Here is an 18,367-nt window from a genome sequence, read left to right as displayed (position 1 = left end):
AGACCTTTGGCTTTGAGGCGACGGTGCTAGCCACTACACCACCATACAGCCCTGAAAGTGGCTTCACCTTGTAAACAACTGATTTTCAGCTGGCGCATGCACAAAGGGTAGTCCTCAATGAAACACATTTATTTTGAGTTGATATGCACACCATCTAACCCAAATAAATCTAATAAATGAAAGAATTCATACATTTTGTGTTCCACCCATTAAATATAAATATCTATTTTTGTAATTGATTTATTTAAATATATCAAACAATATTTAAATGTGTCACCTCGAAAAAGGGCTTGAATCATTTTTGTGAGTGTAACCTAAATAAATCTAATAAATGAAAGTATTCATACATTTTGTGTTACACCCATTCAAAATAAATATCTTCGTGTTGTAATTGATTTATTTAAATGTATCAAACAATATTTAAATCTGTCACCTCTAAGAAGGGCTTGAAACGTTTCTTTGAGTGTATGGGAATTAATGCTTGTTTATAACCCACAACATTAATTTGAATCAGCAGAATCAGCAGAATTAGCAGGTTCTGGTACCGCAGCGCTCTGGTTGCTGGACATTTGTAGGAAAATATCATATGAAGGCTTAGGAAATCATCGTTTAAGTTGAACCCAAAGACCGTATTTAGGAATCGTCTCCCAGTGGTTTGTGGACTGAAGTTTTAAAGCCATCTTGGATTCTGGCCGTCGCCATCTTGGTTTCTGGCCGTCACCATCTTGGTTTCTGGCTGTCGCCATTTTGGTATCGGGCCGTCACCATCTTGGTTTCTGGCTGTCGCCATCTTGGTATCGGGCTGTCACCATCTTGGTTTCTGGCTGTCGCCATCTTGGTATCGGGCCGTCACCATCTTGGTTTCTGGCTATCACCATATTGGTTTCTGGCTGTTGCCATCTTGGTTTCTGGCTATCACCATCTTGGTTTCTGCCCAGATAGCAGCCGATTCCGGGGCGGATCCGCCCTCAGGTCGCTAGATCCGCCCTACTGTCGCACTCGGTTTGCTCATGTGATCCGGATCCGCCCGCATCCGGATCCGGATCAAACAGCATCTGGATCACGCAGCGTGTTAACTTTGCCCCAGGCGGATGTTCCAAATCGTGCTCCTCCTACTTCTGCGCCTCGACTTTCCAAACTGGTATTTTCAAACCTGCAGCTCTTCGCGCCAGACGTACTACTTAGGTAAGTGTTGAATTTTGTTGCTACTGTCGAATTATGGCTAGTTTTCGAACTATCTTGGTTAGGGTTAGCTATCTTCTGCAACAAGTGGTTATAAAGCTGCTGGCAATAATGAGGAGCTATGCTTCTGCAGCTAATAACGAGTGCTGGCTCATGAGCTAATAACGAGCGCTAGCTCGTGAGCTAATAACGAGAAGCGCTAGCTCGCGAGCTAATAACGAGAAGCGCTAGCCGCAAGCTAATAACGAGGAGTGCTAGCTCGCGAGCTAATAACGAGAAGCGCTAGCTCGCAAGCTAATAACGAGGAGCGCTAGCTCGCGAGCTAATAACGAGGAGCGCTAGCTCGCAAGCTAATAACGAGGAGTGCTAGCTCGCGAGCTAATAAAGATGGCCAGCACAAACCTGTTTTTATTTAATTCGCCATGTATTGAGTTCTCAACACTTAATTTACAATTTGCAATGTCATCCTCAGTTTTACAGAAGTGTTCATCAGGATCGATCTCTACAATTCAAGTAAGCACACATTTTTTGTTTTAACAGCAACTTAAAGGCAATTGTGTAAATATTAATTATTTAAAAAAAAACCAGATTTTTTTAATATCCATTAAAATACTCTTAATGTGTAGCGTGATATTTTTTATTAAAATTGCTATTGTTTTCTAGTTGCTAAATTGTTTTCAAGTTCTTGGAACACGTAGTATTCTGTGACTGATGAAACTTTTCATTTTCTTTCTTCCTCTGTAATTCAGGATGTTCCATCTGATTGAATTCTTGGACACAAAACAGTAGCAGTCGTGCCACAAAGCTGGTACGTGGTAGTTTCTGCGTTTGGCCAAATTACCCGAGGATGAAAGGGTGGACACGGCTGTCCGAGTGCGAAGAACCTCAACCTGACTGGCAGACACATGATGTAAGAATAATTAGATCATGTGGTATGCTAATTATAGTAATATTCTAATAATTAGCAGATTAAACAAATCTAAAAAATCATTTACCTTATGTTACATATGGGGGGGAAAACAACATTTTAATCACATTGTTCTGGTCATAATTCTGTACTTTTTCATTGTGTTTTGACTTAATTTTTAGATGATTACTTGGTGGCAAGGCGATGGTTAAAAAAGTATGTCCTGTGACACATCCGATCTCCATTCAGAAGAGGAGGCAATTCCTAAAAGGAGAAAGCCAATGCCTGTGTGAGTAAATGTGTATACATTTTATTCTTTAGAACTCTTTTACCTTAATAAAATAAAGTGTCTGTCATTCAATGTTATAGTTTGACAAATAATATTTGCCCCTCTTCCAACTATTGCCCCTCCTCCACCACGGACTTCATCACCAGCAGGTCAGCGAACAAGCCAGGGGTACACACCAACCTGGCGAGCGGCGAGGTGTGGTTCAGACGCCATTGCCTGCTGTGGTGAGCAACAACTCAAACGGCTATGGGATTCAAATTGAACCTTTTTAATCATTTCACTTTTTACAATGTTAACGATGGTAAATTGGATACGAGACATGCAATACACACTGTCACATTGAGTCCAAGTGAATATGATTATTACGATTGGATTAATGGAGTTGTATAACACTTGATGTTTCCATATTTGATGTAAAATCTCTTAATCATTACCTTTTTACCTTTTTTACGAGCAACAGCTCAAAGATCCAGCCAAAGCTATAATGAAGAAGAGTGGTGAGTTTTTTTGTTGTTTGAAGAATCTCACGCAAAGCTCATTAAAATCTATTGTATGTCATTAACACTAGATAATACCCTGTTTGATGGTAATGTTTTTTAAAACAATATCAAATATTAATAGTACTTTTTCTATCCATTTTAGATTTCCTCCCTGGGAACAATCGGAGGACATGATGTAAAACGTGCAACGTGGAACATCCTCGCACGCATGTTCACTGATGATGTTGGCAAGTCCATAAATTGGAAAGGGATTAATGGCAAAAAATCTTTCAATCTAATGACGTCCAAGACTTTGCTCCTGCGTAAGTAACTCATATATAATGAAAACAATTTGAATTCACCCAGAGGTCTTTGTGTTCAAACTTACGAAGAACCATGTTTCTAAATAAAATGTTTGAATTGCAACTTTATTCTCTACGAAGGTAAATGTTACTCGACTATATCTTTACATAATAGTTATATGATATATTAGCTCTATATATAGCATAGCACACTTTAAGTGCCAGACAGCCACTAGATTTTAGACTGCATGTATGTTTCACTGAGTATTCATGTGATTTTGTATCTGCTGGTGTGATTACAGATGCCGTCAGAAAGAATCACTCGACACATGCGTCCACTGACGACCAGGTCCTTAAGCACGCCATTCGGTGGTTCAACCTGGCAGCAGACCGGGGTAGCTCCAGGAGGCGTGCTACTGTCGACGTCCCCCACACTGAACAGACTTAAAATATATCTTTTTTAAGTGTGTGTGTGTATATAATTTTGTCCTTTCAAATAAAAAACTGTTTGATATTATTTACGTTTGCATTGTTCTTTTTTGCATTGATTTATATTTGTTAGCTTGATCTGGGCCAAATGAGCCGCTTTATGGAAGTGTCAACATTTTATGAATATCTGCGTCATATTGGCGGATACGGGGCGGATCCGCCCCGTATCCGCCAATATGACTCAACGCGCATCTGTTCCGGATCCGGCGCGCTGTGCATTTAGCCTCCGATCCGGACCCGTTTTGCGGAGCCTTCCCGGAGTCTATGATGGATTCGGGACGGATCTGGAACAGAGTCAGTTTGCTATCTAGGTGGCTATCACCATATTAGTTTCTGGCCGTCACCATCTTGGTTTCTGGCTGTCGCCATCTTGGTTTCTGGCTGTCGCCATCTTGGTATCGGGCCGTCACCATCTTGGTTTCTGGCCTTCGCCATCTTGGTTTCTGGCTGTCGCCATCTTGGTTTCTGGCCTTCGCCATCTTGGTTTCTGGCTGTCACCATCTTGGTATCGGGCCGTCACCATCTTGTTTTCGGGCCGTCACCATCTTGGTTTCGGGCCGTCACCATCTTGGTTTCTGGCCGTCATCATCTTGGTTTCTGGCCGTCACCATCTTGGTTTCTGCCCTTCTCCATCTTGATTTCTGGCCTTCGCCATCTTGGGTTCTGGCTGTCGCCATCTTGGTATCGGGCCGTCACCATCTTGGTTTCGGGCCGTCACCATCTTGGTTTTTGGCTATCACCATCTTGGCTTCTGGTCGTCGCCATCTTTGTTGCTTAAAATAATCCCAAAAAGTATTTATAAGAAGTTTTTTAAATGTAGGGTTGCCCATTTGAATACCTGATACAAAGTGCTATATATTCCCAATCTAATGAAGAGAAGGCGAATATCTCCAACACTCATCAAGCGGCTCACAAGCACCAGCCGCTGTCACCACTGTGTAGCAACCCGTTGAACAAGGTTCCCTTCAGAATGAAAGCTGCGTGGCTCAGATCTGAGGAGTGCGGGTCCACTCATGACACTCTGTCCTCCAGAGGAAGCCACAAGGCCAGAGCAGCCAAAACAAAAACAGATTTGACATTTCAAGGTGACATCTGTCGTCCAGATGGCCAAATATGTTTCCCCCCATGGCGGGATGAATGATCGTTGGCCATGGTGTGCTGGGTGAGTGTCACACTGGGTCATGTGGTGCAAACTCAGAGCGCTGCAGGGTGTTCACCCTCCAGTGTCATCATGTCTGTGAACCCCGGAATAACATGTCCTCCACTCCAATCAGGAGACATTCATTCTCTCAATATTGAGCTACTTCGGCTTCCTTTCAAGTTGTTTTTCTATGTCGATTATTTGCCTCATTTGAAGCGAGAGCGCAGCGTGGAGGGGGGAGGGGGGGGGGGGGTAGAAATACATCAGTATTTATACTGCTGTGTGAAGACTCTCTCTCTCTCTGCAGGATCTGTCCTCCTTGGTGTAGACTGGGTTGTCTTATCTGGAAGGTGAAGGTTGACGTCTCAAGGGAACTTTCCTCGTCACTCACTTGTATCAGATGCACCAACACAAGTGTGTGTGTGTGTGTGTGTGTGTGTGTGTGTGTGTGTGTGCATGTGGGTGTCTTAATATGAGCTTTGGCCTTCCACTGGCCGTCACTTATATGAACACTTAATCAGAGACCTCCATCACTTCCTCCATCACCCCCTCCATCACTTCCTCCATCACTCCCTCCATCACCCCCTCCCGACAAGAGCGTACATGTTATCAGAATGAAATTCCATGTTGTGCACACGTACATGACCAATAAAGCTGATTCTGATTCCGATGAAGTGTGACATCAACAGTTTATTTTAAAAACATTGCACACACACACACACATAAATATACAAAACACAACTTCTGTGTTTGTACTCTCCACATTAATAGACGGAATTTCCGAATTCACGTCATTCTCGCCTCCCTCATGACTCCACTTCTCGGGAAACAGACGGCGCTTGTTAGCACGGCGAAGTCATCGTGGTTTTTGTCTCGAGTCGTAAGATTACGCGATGAAAAGATAGAAATAAGGTCCAGCTTTATGCTTTTGTCACAGTGTTTTCACGCTGAAAGTCGTGTGGACACTTAAAACTATTCAATCGACCTCCAGAAGGTCGAGTTGAAGCCTTTGGGCCAGGGGCGTCAAACTCATGTTCACCGTGGGCCACATCAGCATCATGGCCGCCCTCTTAAAGGGCCGGAAACACTTTATAAACTCCTCGAACATATTGTTAAATAACTCTCTTTGCATTTGATTATTGTTTATTTGAGTGTAGAAGTATTGTATAAAAAAATGGCTCTAAAATTACAACATGAATCCATTTCATTTGAAACCTTCAAAATAAAAGCATGGGAAATGTTTCTTCAATTTCTTTAAGAAAATGGGATCACATGTCTTTCAAGCCGTCAGGGGCCACATAAAATGATGCGGCGGGCCGGATTTGGACTTGTGTTTGACATCGTGCTTTGGTGCGATACGTGACGTTCGGTGGTTCGAGTCCGGGACGATTCGACCTTCATCTCCTTTTTACAAACTGAAACTGCGGAGAAAGAAGTGATGTTGATCTTTTCACATTGTTTCAGCCCGTAAAACATCGAGTCCGACGGGAGCCTTCGCTTCCTTTCACAAGCCGAAATAGAAAGACACAAGCAGATGGCAAAAAAATCAAAAGCAAGAAACAGTACACGTCTGATGAAGAGGTGCCAGACTGGTTGCTGTACTGTCGAGGGTGCAGGTGGATCCCCCCCCCCCCCCACAGTCTGCGGTGCGGTATCAGCTCTTGGCGGCCGGCAGCGGCCCCTGCTGCAGCTGAGCCTCGTCCACCGACCCCTCCGGCAGGTGCACCGTCATGGTGCAGGCTCGGATCCCGCCCAGGGGCTCCAGCACGTCGAACACCCGGTCCCACGCGTCGCGCTCCGGGTCGTACCGCTGCACGATGTCCACCATGCAGCGGCTGTTCCAGGAGTACCCCCCCACCACGTAGACCCGCCCGCGGAACACCGTCACGCCGATGTCGCTCTGGCCCCGGGACATCGGCGCCACCGCCGTCCACTGGTCCGAGCGCGGCCCGTAGCACTCGCAGCCCAGGACGTCGTCGTAGTCGCTGCTGCCCCGGAAGTGGTTCCCGCCCATGACGTAGAGGCGGTCGCCGACGGTGCACATGCAGTGGAGGCCGCGCAGCTCCGTCATGTCGGCCCGCCGGCTCCACGCGTCGGCGGCGGGGTCGTAGCACCACAGCTCCTTCTGGAAGCTGTCGCGGGTGATGCCACCTGATGAGAGAGAAGCCCCCGACGGGACGTCAGAGCGACGCTCGGTGAACGATGTGACCGTGTCACGGATGTTTCAACAGGCAGGAATATAGTTTGACATTTCATATTCATGAAACCAGGACATGCGCTCCGTTTAGAGGTTCATGACCAGGGGAGCAGCCGTCATGACAGTGTCACGTCAGCTTTGGGTAAAGCTGTAAAACCAGTGGTTATGTTAGGAAATCTAAATTGTAAAAAATTATATCGTACATTTTTATGGTAACATCGTAATACAATATTGTAACGTAACAAAATAAGAACATAGTAACGTAACCATGTAATAATTTAACAATGTAGTAACGTAATAACTTAACAAGATCGTAATGATGTAATAATTTAACAACATACTGTACCCTTTTAACATAACAACATTGTATTGTAACAACTCAACAATCAATGCAACAATATTATAATACAACAACATTATGAAACATCATAATGTGACATTGTAATGTAATAATTTAACATCATAACAACGTAACAACATAGTAACGTAACAACGTAGTAACGTAACAACGTAATAACGTAACAACATAGTAACGTAGTAACGTAACAACGTATTAACGTAACAACGTAGTAACGTAACAACGTAGTAACGTAACAACGTAGCAACATAGTAACGTAACAACGTAACAACGTAGTAACGTAACAACGTAGTAACGTAACAACGTAGTAATGTAACAACCTAACAACCTAACAACGTAACAACGTAATAACGTAACAATGCAAACATAGCTAACATAAATGTTTGGTTCAAGCAACATTCAGTGTTTCTGTGTTTCTGTCTTCAGCTTCAGACAATCTAGACCCCCAGGTCTCGATGGATCCAGGTCTCGATGGATCCAGGTCTCGATGGATCCAGGTCTCGATGGATCCAGGGCTCGATGGATCCAGGTCTCGATGGATCCAGGTCTCGATGGATCCAGGTCTTGATGGATCCAGGGCTGGGTTGACATGAGCGCTCATGAGAGCTCAGTGGTTGAGACGCTTTGAGAAGATCTCTTCCTCCTCTGAGTCTCTGGAGACCAGAAGAAACGTCCATTTGACCTTTTATCTCAGCGTCTTTTTGTGTAAATGGCGCCGCTGTGCATTCTGGGAAACCGCAGACACATGCATACGGCTTGTGGGTTTCGCTTCCACCAACCACCGGCCTCGCTGAGCTTCCTGCCTCTCGGGTCGTGTGAAACAGTTTCTCTCCCCTTCGAGCCTTTTCAGACCGCGGTTGCTAAGCAACGCGACACACGGCACAGAGTCCTCCGCCGAACAGGAAGTGGAGGCGCGCGCTTCGTCAATAATCACTTTGGATGAAATGCAAACTTTTGAGTTCCTCCTCAGTTTGAGGCGATGAAGAGGAACACAGGGACGCCTCTTCGCTCCATTTGAGTGTTCTGCGTTCATTAAGTTTGTTTCTCTTTGATCTGTGTGTCATCCTGCATGTTGCACAGATGAGCTCAGTATTTAAACTATTATTATAATATTCAAACGATAAGCTTACGAGGTCGAGGCGGCCGCAGTGCATGATGGGAAACGCTGTGGTCAGAACAGAGAGGAGACTGTTCTGACAGCGACACCGTTTATGTGTAACTGTCTCATTAAACACGACATGTGTTGGCTAAACACATTCGTTGTGGGGTTAATAAAATAATAATAATAATAATAATAGTTATAATAATAATATAATAATAATAATAATAATACAGATTAACAGGAAGTAACTATTTCTGTAATTTCCTTTACAGGCTGATGGAAACTCTGACTCACAGCCCCCCCCCCCCCCCCCGTCATCATCATCATCATCATCATCAACAGCAGCATTTGGAAGGCATCCTCTGTTTGGGACCTCCTGGTGTTGGTCCCTGTTGTGTTTGCACGCACACACAAACACACACACACTCAAACACACACACACACACACTCTCACACACACACAAACACACACTCTCACACACACACACAAACACACACAAAAACATGCACACACAAACAAACACACAAACACACACATAACATTACACGCACACACATACACACACACTCACTCACACACACACACTCACACACACTCACACACACACACCCCTCTACACAGCCTGAGATGCTGAAGCAGATTTCATCACCAGCTGCAGTGTGACTGAGTTTTGCTGCTGCTCCTCTTCTCATTGGTTCCTGCTGCTCCTCTTCTCATTGGTTCTCATGGAATATTCCCTCTTTCATCCCAGGGTTTAAAAAGAAAATGGACAAGAGAGGAGAAGATGGAGCGAGATGTGGGGTGTGTGTGTTTGACTCACCGGAGACGTACATGAGGCCCCCGTGGACCGCCCCGGCGTGTCCGTAGTGAGGCTCCGCCATGGGGGCCACGCCCCTCCACTCGTTCTTCTTCAGGTCGTAGCACTCCACCGTGTCTGACCGGAGAGACGGAGCATTTCATTTTCAGGGTCATCGACGCCTCGCTCAGTGGAAACGAGTCGATAGGAAGTTCAGACATTCCGATGAATAGCGTTCGTTATCTATGTTGTATTTTACACAACATATGTTTAACTTCTGTGGTAGATTTCGGACGGACAGGAAGTGGATGATACACGTAACGCGACTTCTTGAAAACTTGTTCCCCAAATGCAAAGTCTGAATATTCCGCCAGTTATTTTTTAAATATCTTGTTAACGGCGCTTTAAACACGGGATACGGATCATTTCCAATTACTACAAGTAACTTATTTGTACTTTTTCATGAATAAATAACGTAAGCCTGAAATCGTCTGGTTGACGGTATTCCCTCTTCTTTCGATGAGCTGGATTCTAACAGCCGACCAGCACAGTTAGCAGCTAACGAGACAGATGTCTCCATCTGGAGGTGGTGGAGACCAAACATGGAGCTCAAAGAGGGAATATTTGACAGGAACTCGACTCTGACTCTAATTTGCTGCTCACCGATCTCCCCCGACGTATTCCTCCCCCCGACCGCGTACAGCTTCCCGCTCAGCGCGCTCAGGTGGAAGAAGGTCCTCTTCTCGTTGAGCGAAGCGATCTGAAGCCACCGGTCGAAGCGCGGATCGTAGCGGTACGCGGTGTCAATGGCCGTCTTGCCCTTGGTGTCGTAGGTGCTCTGGCCTGCAGAGCAAAAGGGTTGTTAATGGAGGATAAAGAACCCTCTGGTTGTATAGAAGTCTATGCTTTATGTGTTAAAGCTGCATTCTATCTCATGACCACCAGGGGGCGACTCCTCTGGTTGTATAGAAGTCTATGCTTCATGTGTTGAAGCTGCATTCTCTCTCCTGACCACCAGGGGGAGACTCCTCTGGTTGTATAGAAGTCTATGCTTCATGTGTTGAAGCTGCATTCTCTCTCCTGACCACCAGGGGGAGAATCCTCTGGTTGTATAGAAGTCTATGCTTCATGTGTTAAAGCTGCATTCTCTCTCCTGACCACCAGGGGGCGACACGGGGACATATCCTCCAGTTTGCATGGGCCATTGTTAACAATTGAGCTTCCTCAGTTTAGTGTGTATGTGTTTGCCCCATAGTTAACTACCCATGATGCAGTTGGCCCTGCTTGGCGCCCTGAGCGTGTGCGGTGCGGTGCGGCGACTCTGACCTCCGACAATAAAGAGGAAGCCGCCGAGTAGAGCCACGCCGTGCTGGTAGCGCGGCACCTCCATGGGCTCCAGGGCCCTCCAGAGGCCGGTGTTCTCGTCGTACAGCCTCAGCTCGCGGCTCACCACCAGCTGCTGCCGCATCACGCCGCCCAGCGCCAGGATGTGCGTGTCGTTGGAGCGGATCCGGGTCCGCTCGGTCTGCAGCGCCGGCTGCATGAAGGGCATCATCTGGTAGTTGCTGGCCTCCAGCAGCAGGTTGACGCACGCCGTCTCGCGGCGCATCACGGAGTCCCCGCCCTCCTCGTCTTCCTGGGAGATCTGGATCAGCTCGCCGGGGGTCATGAGCGGGAAGCGGACGCGGCGCATCAGGGCGTAGACAGAGCGGCGCCGGCCGGCCGGGTCGTGGTCCAGCCACCCTCTGGCGATGCGGTACAGCTCCATCTCGGAGAAGCCCTTCAGGGAGTCGTCGGACAGAGCAGCGGCCATGCTGGTTTCAGAGAGCTGGAGGTAGCGGCCGGACGCCACCAGCTCGGAGAGGTTCTGGCTCACGAACTGACCTGGTGACACGAGGAGGAGCGACGGGGAAGGTCACGACCTCCCAGGTGAGTTGAGTCATCATTTTGTTTCCTTTGCGTGTTTTGACAAAGGAATCGTAAAAATAATGAAGCGGCTCATTTTAGGTATTACTGAGGATCTGATCTGAGAATCAATAAAAGATCGGGAAAAACTTAGGTTTAATAAAAGATCGTAAAAAACTTACTTGGATTGAATAAAAGATCGGGAAATACTGACTTGGGTTTAATAAAAGATCGGGAAATACTAAGGTTTAATAAAAGATCGGGAAATATTTAGGTTTAATAAAAGATCAGGAAATACTTAGGTTTAATAAAAGATCGTAAAAAACTTACTTGGATTGAATAAAAGATCGGGAAATACTGACTTGGGTTTAATAAAAGATCGGGAAATACTAAGGTTTAATAAAAGATCGGGAAATATTTAGGTTTAATAAAAGATCGGGAAATACTTAGGTTTAATAAAAGATCGTAAAAAACTTACTTGGATTGAATAAAAGATCGGGAAATACTGACTTGGGTTTAATAAAAGATCGGGAAATACTAAGGTTTAACAAAAGATCGGGAAATATTTAGGTTTAATAAAAGATCGGGAAATACTTAGGTTTAATAAAAGATCGGGAAATACTTAGTTGGGTTTAAAAAAAGATAGAAATTTTTTTGTGGGTATAGTGCCGTTACTTAAGTCTCTAAGTTATATGACAAAGTACAATCAAATTGTAAAATTGATAATGTTTGATATCTATTGTTAGAAGCGTTCCTTGATGAGTCTCATGGCGGCGCACCCTTGACTTCAAAGCAAGAGGAACTAGTCTTTATAAACCTCTGAGCTGCCCTCCGTCCCTTCTGATGAATGCATTTTAATATAAGCTCCTCCAGAGCGACGGGTCGGACCCCGGGGCTCTACGCTGATCGCTCTACGTATTCACGACGCACGTGCATCCCCCCCGCTCACCGATGTTCACCTGCACGTCCTTCAGGAGCAGGTCGGCGGCAACGCGCTCCACCTCCACACAGTTATCGATGGTGATCTGCATGGGAGAACATCGGGGGGGGGGGGGGGGGGGTGTTGAGAGGACGGCGGAGACCTCCAGCTGTGTGAACTGGTGCTCTGCCTCTCACCTCGCTGCTCAGGAGCTCGTTGCAGAAGCTCAGGACGGGCATGACTTGCAGGAAGTTGGCGGCCTCCAGCGTGTCCTGCAGGCAGCTCATGTCCAGGCTGACTCTGGACGTGTAGATGAAGTCGATGATGTTCTTCAAACCCGCCTTGGTGACGCCGTGCAGCTTGATCTCTCTCATCTCCTGCTCCCTCATGCCTCCTGGACGAGGACAAGGACACAAGGACACAGAGACACAAAGACACAGAGACACAAAGACACAAGGACACAAAGACACAAAGACACAAAGACACAAAGACACAAAGACACAAGGACACAAAGACACAAAGACACAAGGACACAACGACACAGAGACACAAAGACACAAGGACACAAAGACACAGAGACACAAAGACACAAGGACACAAAGACACAACGGCACAGAGACACAAAGACACATAGACACAAGGACACAAAGACACAAAGACGCAGATACACAGAGACACAAAGACACAAAGACGCAGAGACACAAGGACACAATGACACAAAGACACAGAGACACAAAGACACAGAGACACAAAGACACAACGACACAATGACACAACGACACAACGACACAAAGACACAACGACACAAAGATGCAAAGACACAAAGACACAGGGACACAACGACACAGAGACACAACGACACAAAGACACAAAGACACAACGACACAAAGACACAGAGACACAAAGACACAGGTAAGCTGGACGCAGGAGGGTGTGCTCCCGTGAGCTCCCGGAGGAGCCGGGAGCAGGGACACGAGGAGAGCGCCTCGAATGATTGTTTTACACTTCCTGCCATTAAATGTTGATAACTTAATCCACGTGCGTCCGGAAGCCTGTTTCTCCACCATCTGCGTAGTGCCCCAGTTTCGAGAATACCTTACACTATCGTTAGCATTTCTTGTTCTACGTTTGTTGTGTTTTCCTAAATGTGTTTCCAATTAATGTCTAATTTGAATGTTAACCAACATATAAGTGTATGCACACACACACATATATGTATATACTGTATATTTATATATATATATACAGGATATATATATATACTGTATATACATCTATATCGACGTATCTATGAATCTGCACAAACATATACGTATAAATACGCACATACGTACATATTCCGTGGAGTGTTGCTGTTACTCGGTAAAATGTGTTTTTACCGTCTTGAACTAAAGAAACAAGAGTTTTTGAGGTTATGCAGCGTGACCTCTGACCTGTGAACATGGCCTTGAAGTAGTCACTACATGAAGCCATGATGACGCGGTGCACTGGGAACATGTCCCCGCTGTCCCCGGGGACCAAGACCACGTCACACAGAGTCGCATCGGCCCGGAAAACATCCACGCCCTGCAAGAACAACAACAAACCTCAAGGTGTGAATTCATTATCGGAATGTACGATTTTCTCCCTGGTGGTCAGAAGAGAGAATGCAGCTTTAACGCATGAAGCATAGACTTCTATACAACTAGAGGAGCCCCCTGGTGGTCAGGAGAGAGAATGCAGCTTTAACACATGAAGCATAGACTTCTATACAACCAGAGGAGTCGCCCCCTGGTGGTCAGGAGAGAGAATGCAGGTTTAAAACGCTTCAGTCTGGGCTTCACTTATCAGACTCTGTAAATAAATAAATAACGTTGAGAAATATTTGATTTATTACATATTTGTGCCCCAAAATAAGTTAATAAGTGACATAAAATCCCTAAAGAGTAATATATATATATATATATAAACATACCTGCAACACATCTGATCCATGCTCGGTGTGGCTGAACACCTTGGACAGCGGCTGAGGGGGAAGTTTGGGCTTTGTGGCTCTTTCTGGGCATTTAGGTGGCGTCTCCACAGGGGGGGGCAGAGGGGCCGGAGCCGGAGGAGAAGCCCTGTCCTCTATCAAACCCAAATGAAGAACAGATATTAACACGTGATAACATGGTTGGATGGATGGAAGGACACACACACACACACACACCTTGTTGAACTGGCCTGTCGGGCGGGGCAGGAAGTCTCTCGGGCTGAGCCGGGGGTCTCGGGGGGTCCCTGGCCTGGTGGCCTCTCCCCAGGCGGGACAGCGTGCGGCTCAGCCTCCCCGGGCCGCTGTCGTCTCCACTCCCCCTGCGGAGCAACCAGGAAGTGCACGTTCTTCACCGCGCCATTTTGCATCCCTAACTCCAGACTCTCCCTGCAGTGACATCCTCATGTCGGGCCTCCAGGAATCCCCTCATGATTTCGTATCGACCCCGGCCTCTCGTCTCTCTCACTTCCTCTCGGGTTGTAAACTTCCTCGTGAGCTCAGAGCCTGATGACATCGCCGCGAGCTTCAGCCGCCTCCAATGGAGCGTTTCAGTTTCCTGGAAGAAGCCCTGAAGCTCACACAAGCTCCTTTCTCTGATTCTCATGGAGCGTCCTGTGACCTGCGGAGGAGGAACCAGAGGAGCACTCCTCCTCTTCGTCATGTTTCCTGCTCAGCTGCTCACACGCAGACGAGTCCGATGGGAAAAATACAACGAGCAAATGCACATGCATTTTGATGTATGTTTATTTGTTTTAATTAAAAAGACGTACATATTATTCTATTATTTTAAATGTAAAACTCTCAAAAAAGAATCAGAATAAAATTAAAATAACATTTTAAAAATATATAATTATATGACCTTTTTTTATTTATTGTCACTTACTTATGGTACTTTTGTAGTTCGACTATGTTGAGGAAATGTTACTTCCTGTATTCTTGTTGTTCTTAGTTCATACTCTAGGTTGAAATGCACTTATTGTAAGTCGCTTTGGATAAAAGCATCTGCTAAATGACATGTAATGTAATATATGTGCCAAGCTGCTTATATTTATAATGCTATGATATATTATAGTATGTATTTATTTAATGATTAATAAGTACCTACAAATTAACTTTTGCATTATATCATAATATAATACTATGAATATAAAAAATATAATATAATATTAATTTAATTTAATGATTAATAATTTCCTATAAATTAAATCTTGCAATATATGAAAATATTATAACATAAATGTATACATTTGATATAATATGTATTTATTAAATGCTTAAATAAAGCCCTACAAATTACATTTTGCATTACATAATAATAGAATAATATAAATATATATTTATAATATAACGTGTATTTATTTAATCATTAATAAGTTCTTACACATTGCATTATATAATAATAGAATAATATTCATGTAAAAATAGAATATAATATGTATTTATTTAATGATTAAATAAGTCCCTACAAATTAAATAGCGTATTAAATAATAATATTAATATATATATATATATATATATAATGTTTTTATTTAATGATTAATAAGTACCTACAAATTAAATCTTGCATTATAGGATTATTGTAAAATTAAAATTAAATATGTATTTGTGTATGTTTGTAATGATTAATAAGTACGGACAAAAAAAACGTCCATTACATAGTATCATAAATAAAATATCTATTTAATGAAGTAATCTTAATTTAACACAGTATGAATATTTATAAAAATGCTGGGAAATGATTTCAGGGTAGAAAATGAAGATATGGAAATGGAACACTTTTTATCTTCTGAGATGTTTCCAACACACAAGACTCGTCTCCCCAGAGCGATCAAGACAATTAAAAAATGTAGAAGTTAAAAAATAAAAATGTACGACACAAAAAAGGAGAATCGAGAAGCTCCAGAAATAAACCACGTACCCCATGTCATCGGCCTCGTGAGGTCGAGGTCGCTGGCCGCTGCGCTGCCTCGACTTCCTACGACACACCGCAAGAAACGAGAATTCACGAGCACTCGTTATCGTTCGGTGCCGAAGAATTCAACGTTTACGTCTTCAGACCGAAGGTCGGCACGTTGGACAAATGTGTTTTTAATAGTAATAATCTGCTAGAAACATATTTAATGTTCATAAAACCATGAATGTTAGTTGTTATCACAGCTTTAATTATTTATGAACTCACAGACTTGTTACGCGTCACAATTAACTCACTAATTAACATTTATACGATTTTAAGTACCGCGATAGCGCCTCCAGTTAGCGGTTAGCGGTAGCAACTAGCACCGAGTGAGTTCTGGTTCTAACCGGTTTAACTGCAGCAACAGAGACCAGACCCCCAAGAACCAGACCCCCAGGGCACAGACCACCAGGGACCTGCTCCCCGGGACCAGACCCCCAAGAACCAGACCCCCCGGGACCAGACCACCAGGGACCTGCTCCCCGGCACCAGACCCCCCTCATCAGACTAACTGTAAGCTAACCGCTAACCGCTAGCATCTTTAATCTTTGTTTCTGGATTAAATCCAATAAACAAACATTCACGTGAACATTTCAAGTTAACAAAGTGGTTTTTTTAAAGCTATTTTACATATTTCTTCCCTACAGAAGTTTTTTATTCGCTGACGGTGACTGAACATTTATCTCCAGCAGTCGAGGCGGAACGCTGCCCCCTAGTGGCTGGTGAGGGAATGGCCTCGTCTGAGAGGTTGACCTTCAAACATGAAGAAGGAAAGAAGGAAATATCATGAAGGCATCAAGTCCACTTCATGAGGCTCAAGTCCTCGAACACAAAGCAGCACCGTGGTTCCCCCTACCTTGGTTCCCCCTACACCGTGGTTCCCCCTACACTGTGGTTCCCCCTATCTTGGTTCCATCTACACCTTGGTTCCCCCTCCACCTTGGTTCGCCATACCTTGGTTCCCCCTACCTTGGTTCCCCCTACACCGTGGTTCCCCCTACCTTGGTTCCCCCTACACCGTGGTTCCCCCTCCACCGTGGTTCCCCCTATCTTGGTTCCATCTACACCTTGGTTCCCCCTCCACCTTGGTTCACCATACCTTGGTTCCCCCTCCACCTTGGTTCGCCATACCGTGGTTCCCCCTCCACCGTGGTTCCCCCTACATCTTAGCACCCCTTCACCGTGGCTTCTCCTACCTTGGTTCCCCCTCCACCGTGGTTCCCCCTACCTTGGTTCCATCTACACCTTGGTTCCCCCTACCTTGGTTCCCCCTCCCCGTGGTTTCCCCTACATTGGTTCCCCCTACACCTTGGTTCCCCCTACCTTGGTTCCCCCTCCACCGTGGTTCCCCCTATCTTGGGTCCATCTACACCGTGGTTCCCCCTACCTTGGTTCTCCTACACCTTGGTTCCCCCTCCCCCGTGGTTCCCCCTACCTTGGTTCTCCTACACCTTGGTTCCCCCTCCCCTGTGGTTCCCCCTACCTTGGTTCTCCTACACCTTGGTTCTCCCTCCACCGTGGTTCCCCCTATCTTGGGTCCATCTACACCGTGGTTCCCCCTACCTTGGTTCCCCCTATCTTGGGTCCATCTACACCTTGGTTCCCCCTACCTTGGTTCTCCTACACCTTGGTTCCCCCTCCCCCGTGGTTCCCCCTACCTTGGTTCTCCTACACCTTGGTTCCCCCTCCCCTGTGGTTCCCCCTACCTTGGTTCTCCTACACCTTGGTTCTCCCTCCACCGTGGTTCCCCCTATCTTGGGTCCATCTACACCGTGGTTCCCCCTACCTTGGTTCTCCTACACCTTGGTTCCCCCTCCCCTGTGGTTCCCCCTACCTTGGTTCTCCTACACCTTGGTTCTCCCTCCACCGTGGTTCCCCCTATCTTGGGTCCATCTACACCGTGGTTCCCCCTACCTTGGTTCCCCCTCCCCTGTGGTTCCCCCTACATTGGTTCCCCCTATCTTGGGTCCATCTACACCGTGGTTCCCCCTACCTTGGTTCTCCTACACCTTGGTTCCCCCTCCCCTGTGGTTCCCCCTACCTTGGTTCTCCTACACCTTGGTCCCCCCCCCCGTGGTTCCCCCTACCTGGACGAGAGCCTCCTCAGCAGCCCGGACCCGAGGCCTCCTCCCTCCTGCCTGCTCGCCTCGGCAGCCAGAACTCGTGGAGAACCGTCGGCCGTGCAGCGCCAGCTGGTTTGAGGGACTTTGACTTTGAGCGTCGGCGTGTCGAGACTTCGCTCACTTCCTGTTCCACTTCTCTTTGTGGTGTGGTTACCAGCAGTGGAACCATCAGCTGGAAGGTTTCACAAGATGGTTGAAACACACATGTGTA

General features: G+C 45.8%; 1 protein-coding gene across 1 annotated transcript; it reads right to left on the bottom strand.

Annotated features, from left to right (window-relative positions):
• Positions 1–5,461: 5,461 nt before the first annotated feature.
• On the bottom strand, positions 5,462–18,201 carry si:rp71-68n21.9 (kelch-like protein 9). Its single transcript, XM_056437385.1, has 11 exons — positions 18,121–18,201; positions 15,998–16,054; positions 14,256–14,398; positions 14,022–14,173; positions 13,501–13,633; positions 12,265–12,461; positions 12,098–12,173; positions 10,570–11,127; positions 9,907–10,086; positions 9,268–9,381; positions 5,462–6,940 (listed from the first exon to the last, which is right to left on the bottom strand). The coding sequence occupies exons 2-11, from the start codon at positions 16,000–16,002 to the stop codon at positions 6,444–6,446; spliced, it is 2,055 nt and encodes a 684-aa protein (XP_056293360.1). The 5' UTR covers positions 16,003–16,054; positions 18,121–18,201; the 3' UTR covers positions 5,462–6,443.
• Between the last annotated feature and the right edge of the window lie 166 nt (positions 18,202–18,367).

Source organism: Pseudoliparis swirei, chromosome 2 (assembly GCF_029220125.1).
Source record: "Pseudoliparis swirei isolate HS2019 ecotype Mariana Trench chromosome 2, NWPU_hadal_v1, whole genome shotgun sequence".
Classification (NCBI taxonomy): domain Eukaryota; kingdom Metazoa; phylum Chordata; class Actinopteri; order Perciformes; family Liparidae; genus Pseudoliparis; species Pseudoliparis swirei.
The sequence above is the reverse complement of the archived record's forward strand: the minus strand, read 5'-3'. Positions and strand labels throughout refer to the sequence as shown.

Bases quoted from the DNA above. Each gene is read 5' to 3' on its own strand.
- si:rp71-68n21.9 (XM_056437385.1), bottom strand. The intron at 12,174-12,264 runs GTGAGAGGCAGA...TCTCCCATGCAG, and splicing joins ACGAGCTCCTGAGCAGCGAG to ATCACCATCGATAACTGTGT. The intron at 9,382-9,906 runs GTGAGCAGCAAA...CTCTCCGGTCAG, and splicing joins GAATACGTCGGGGGAGATCG to ACACGGTGGAGTGCTACGAC.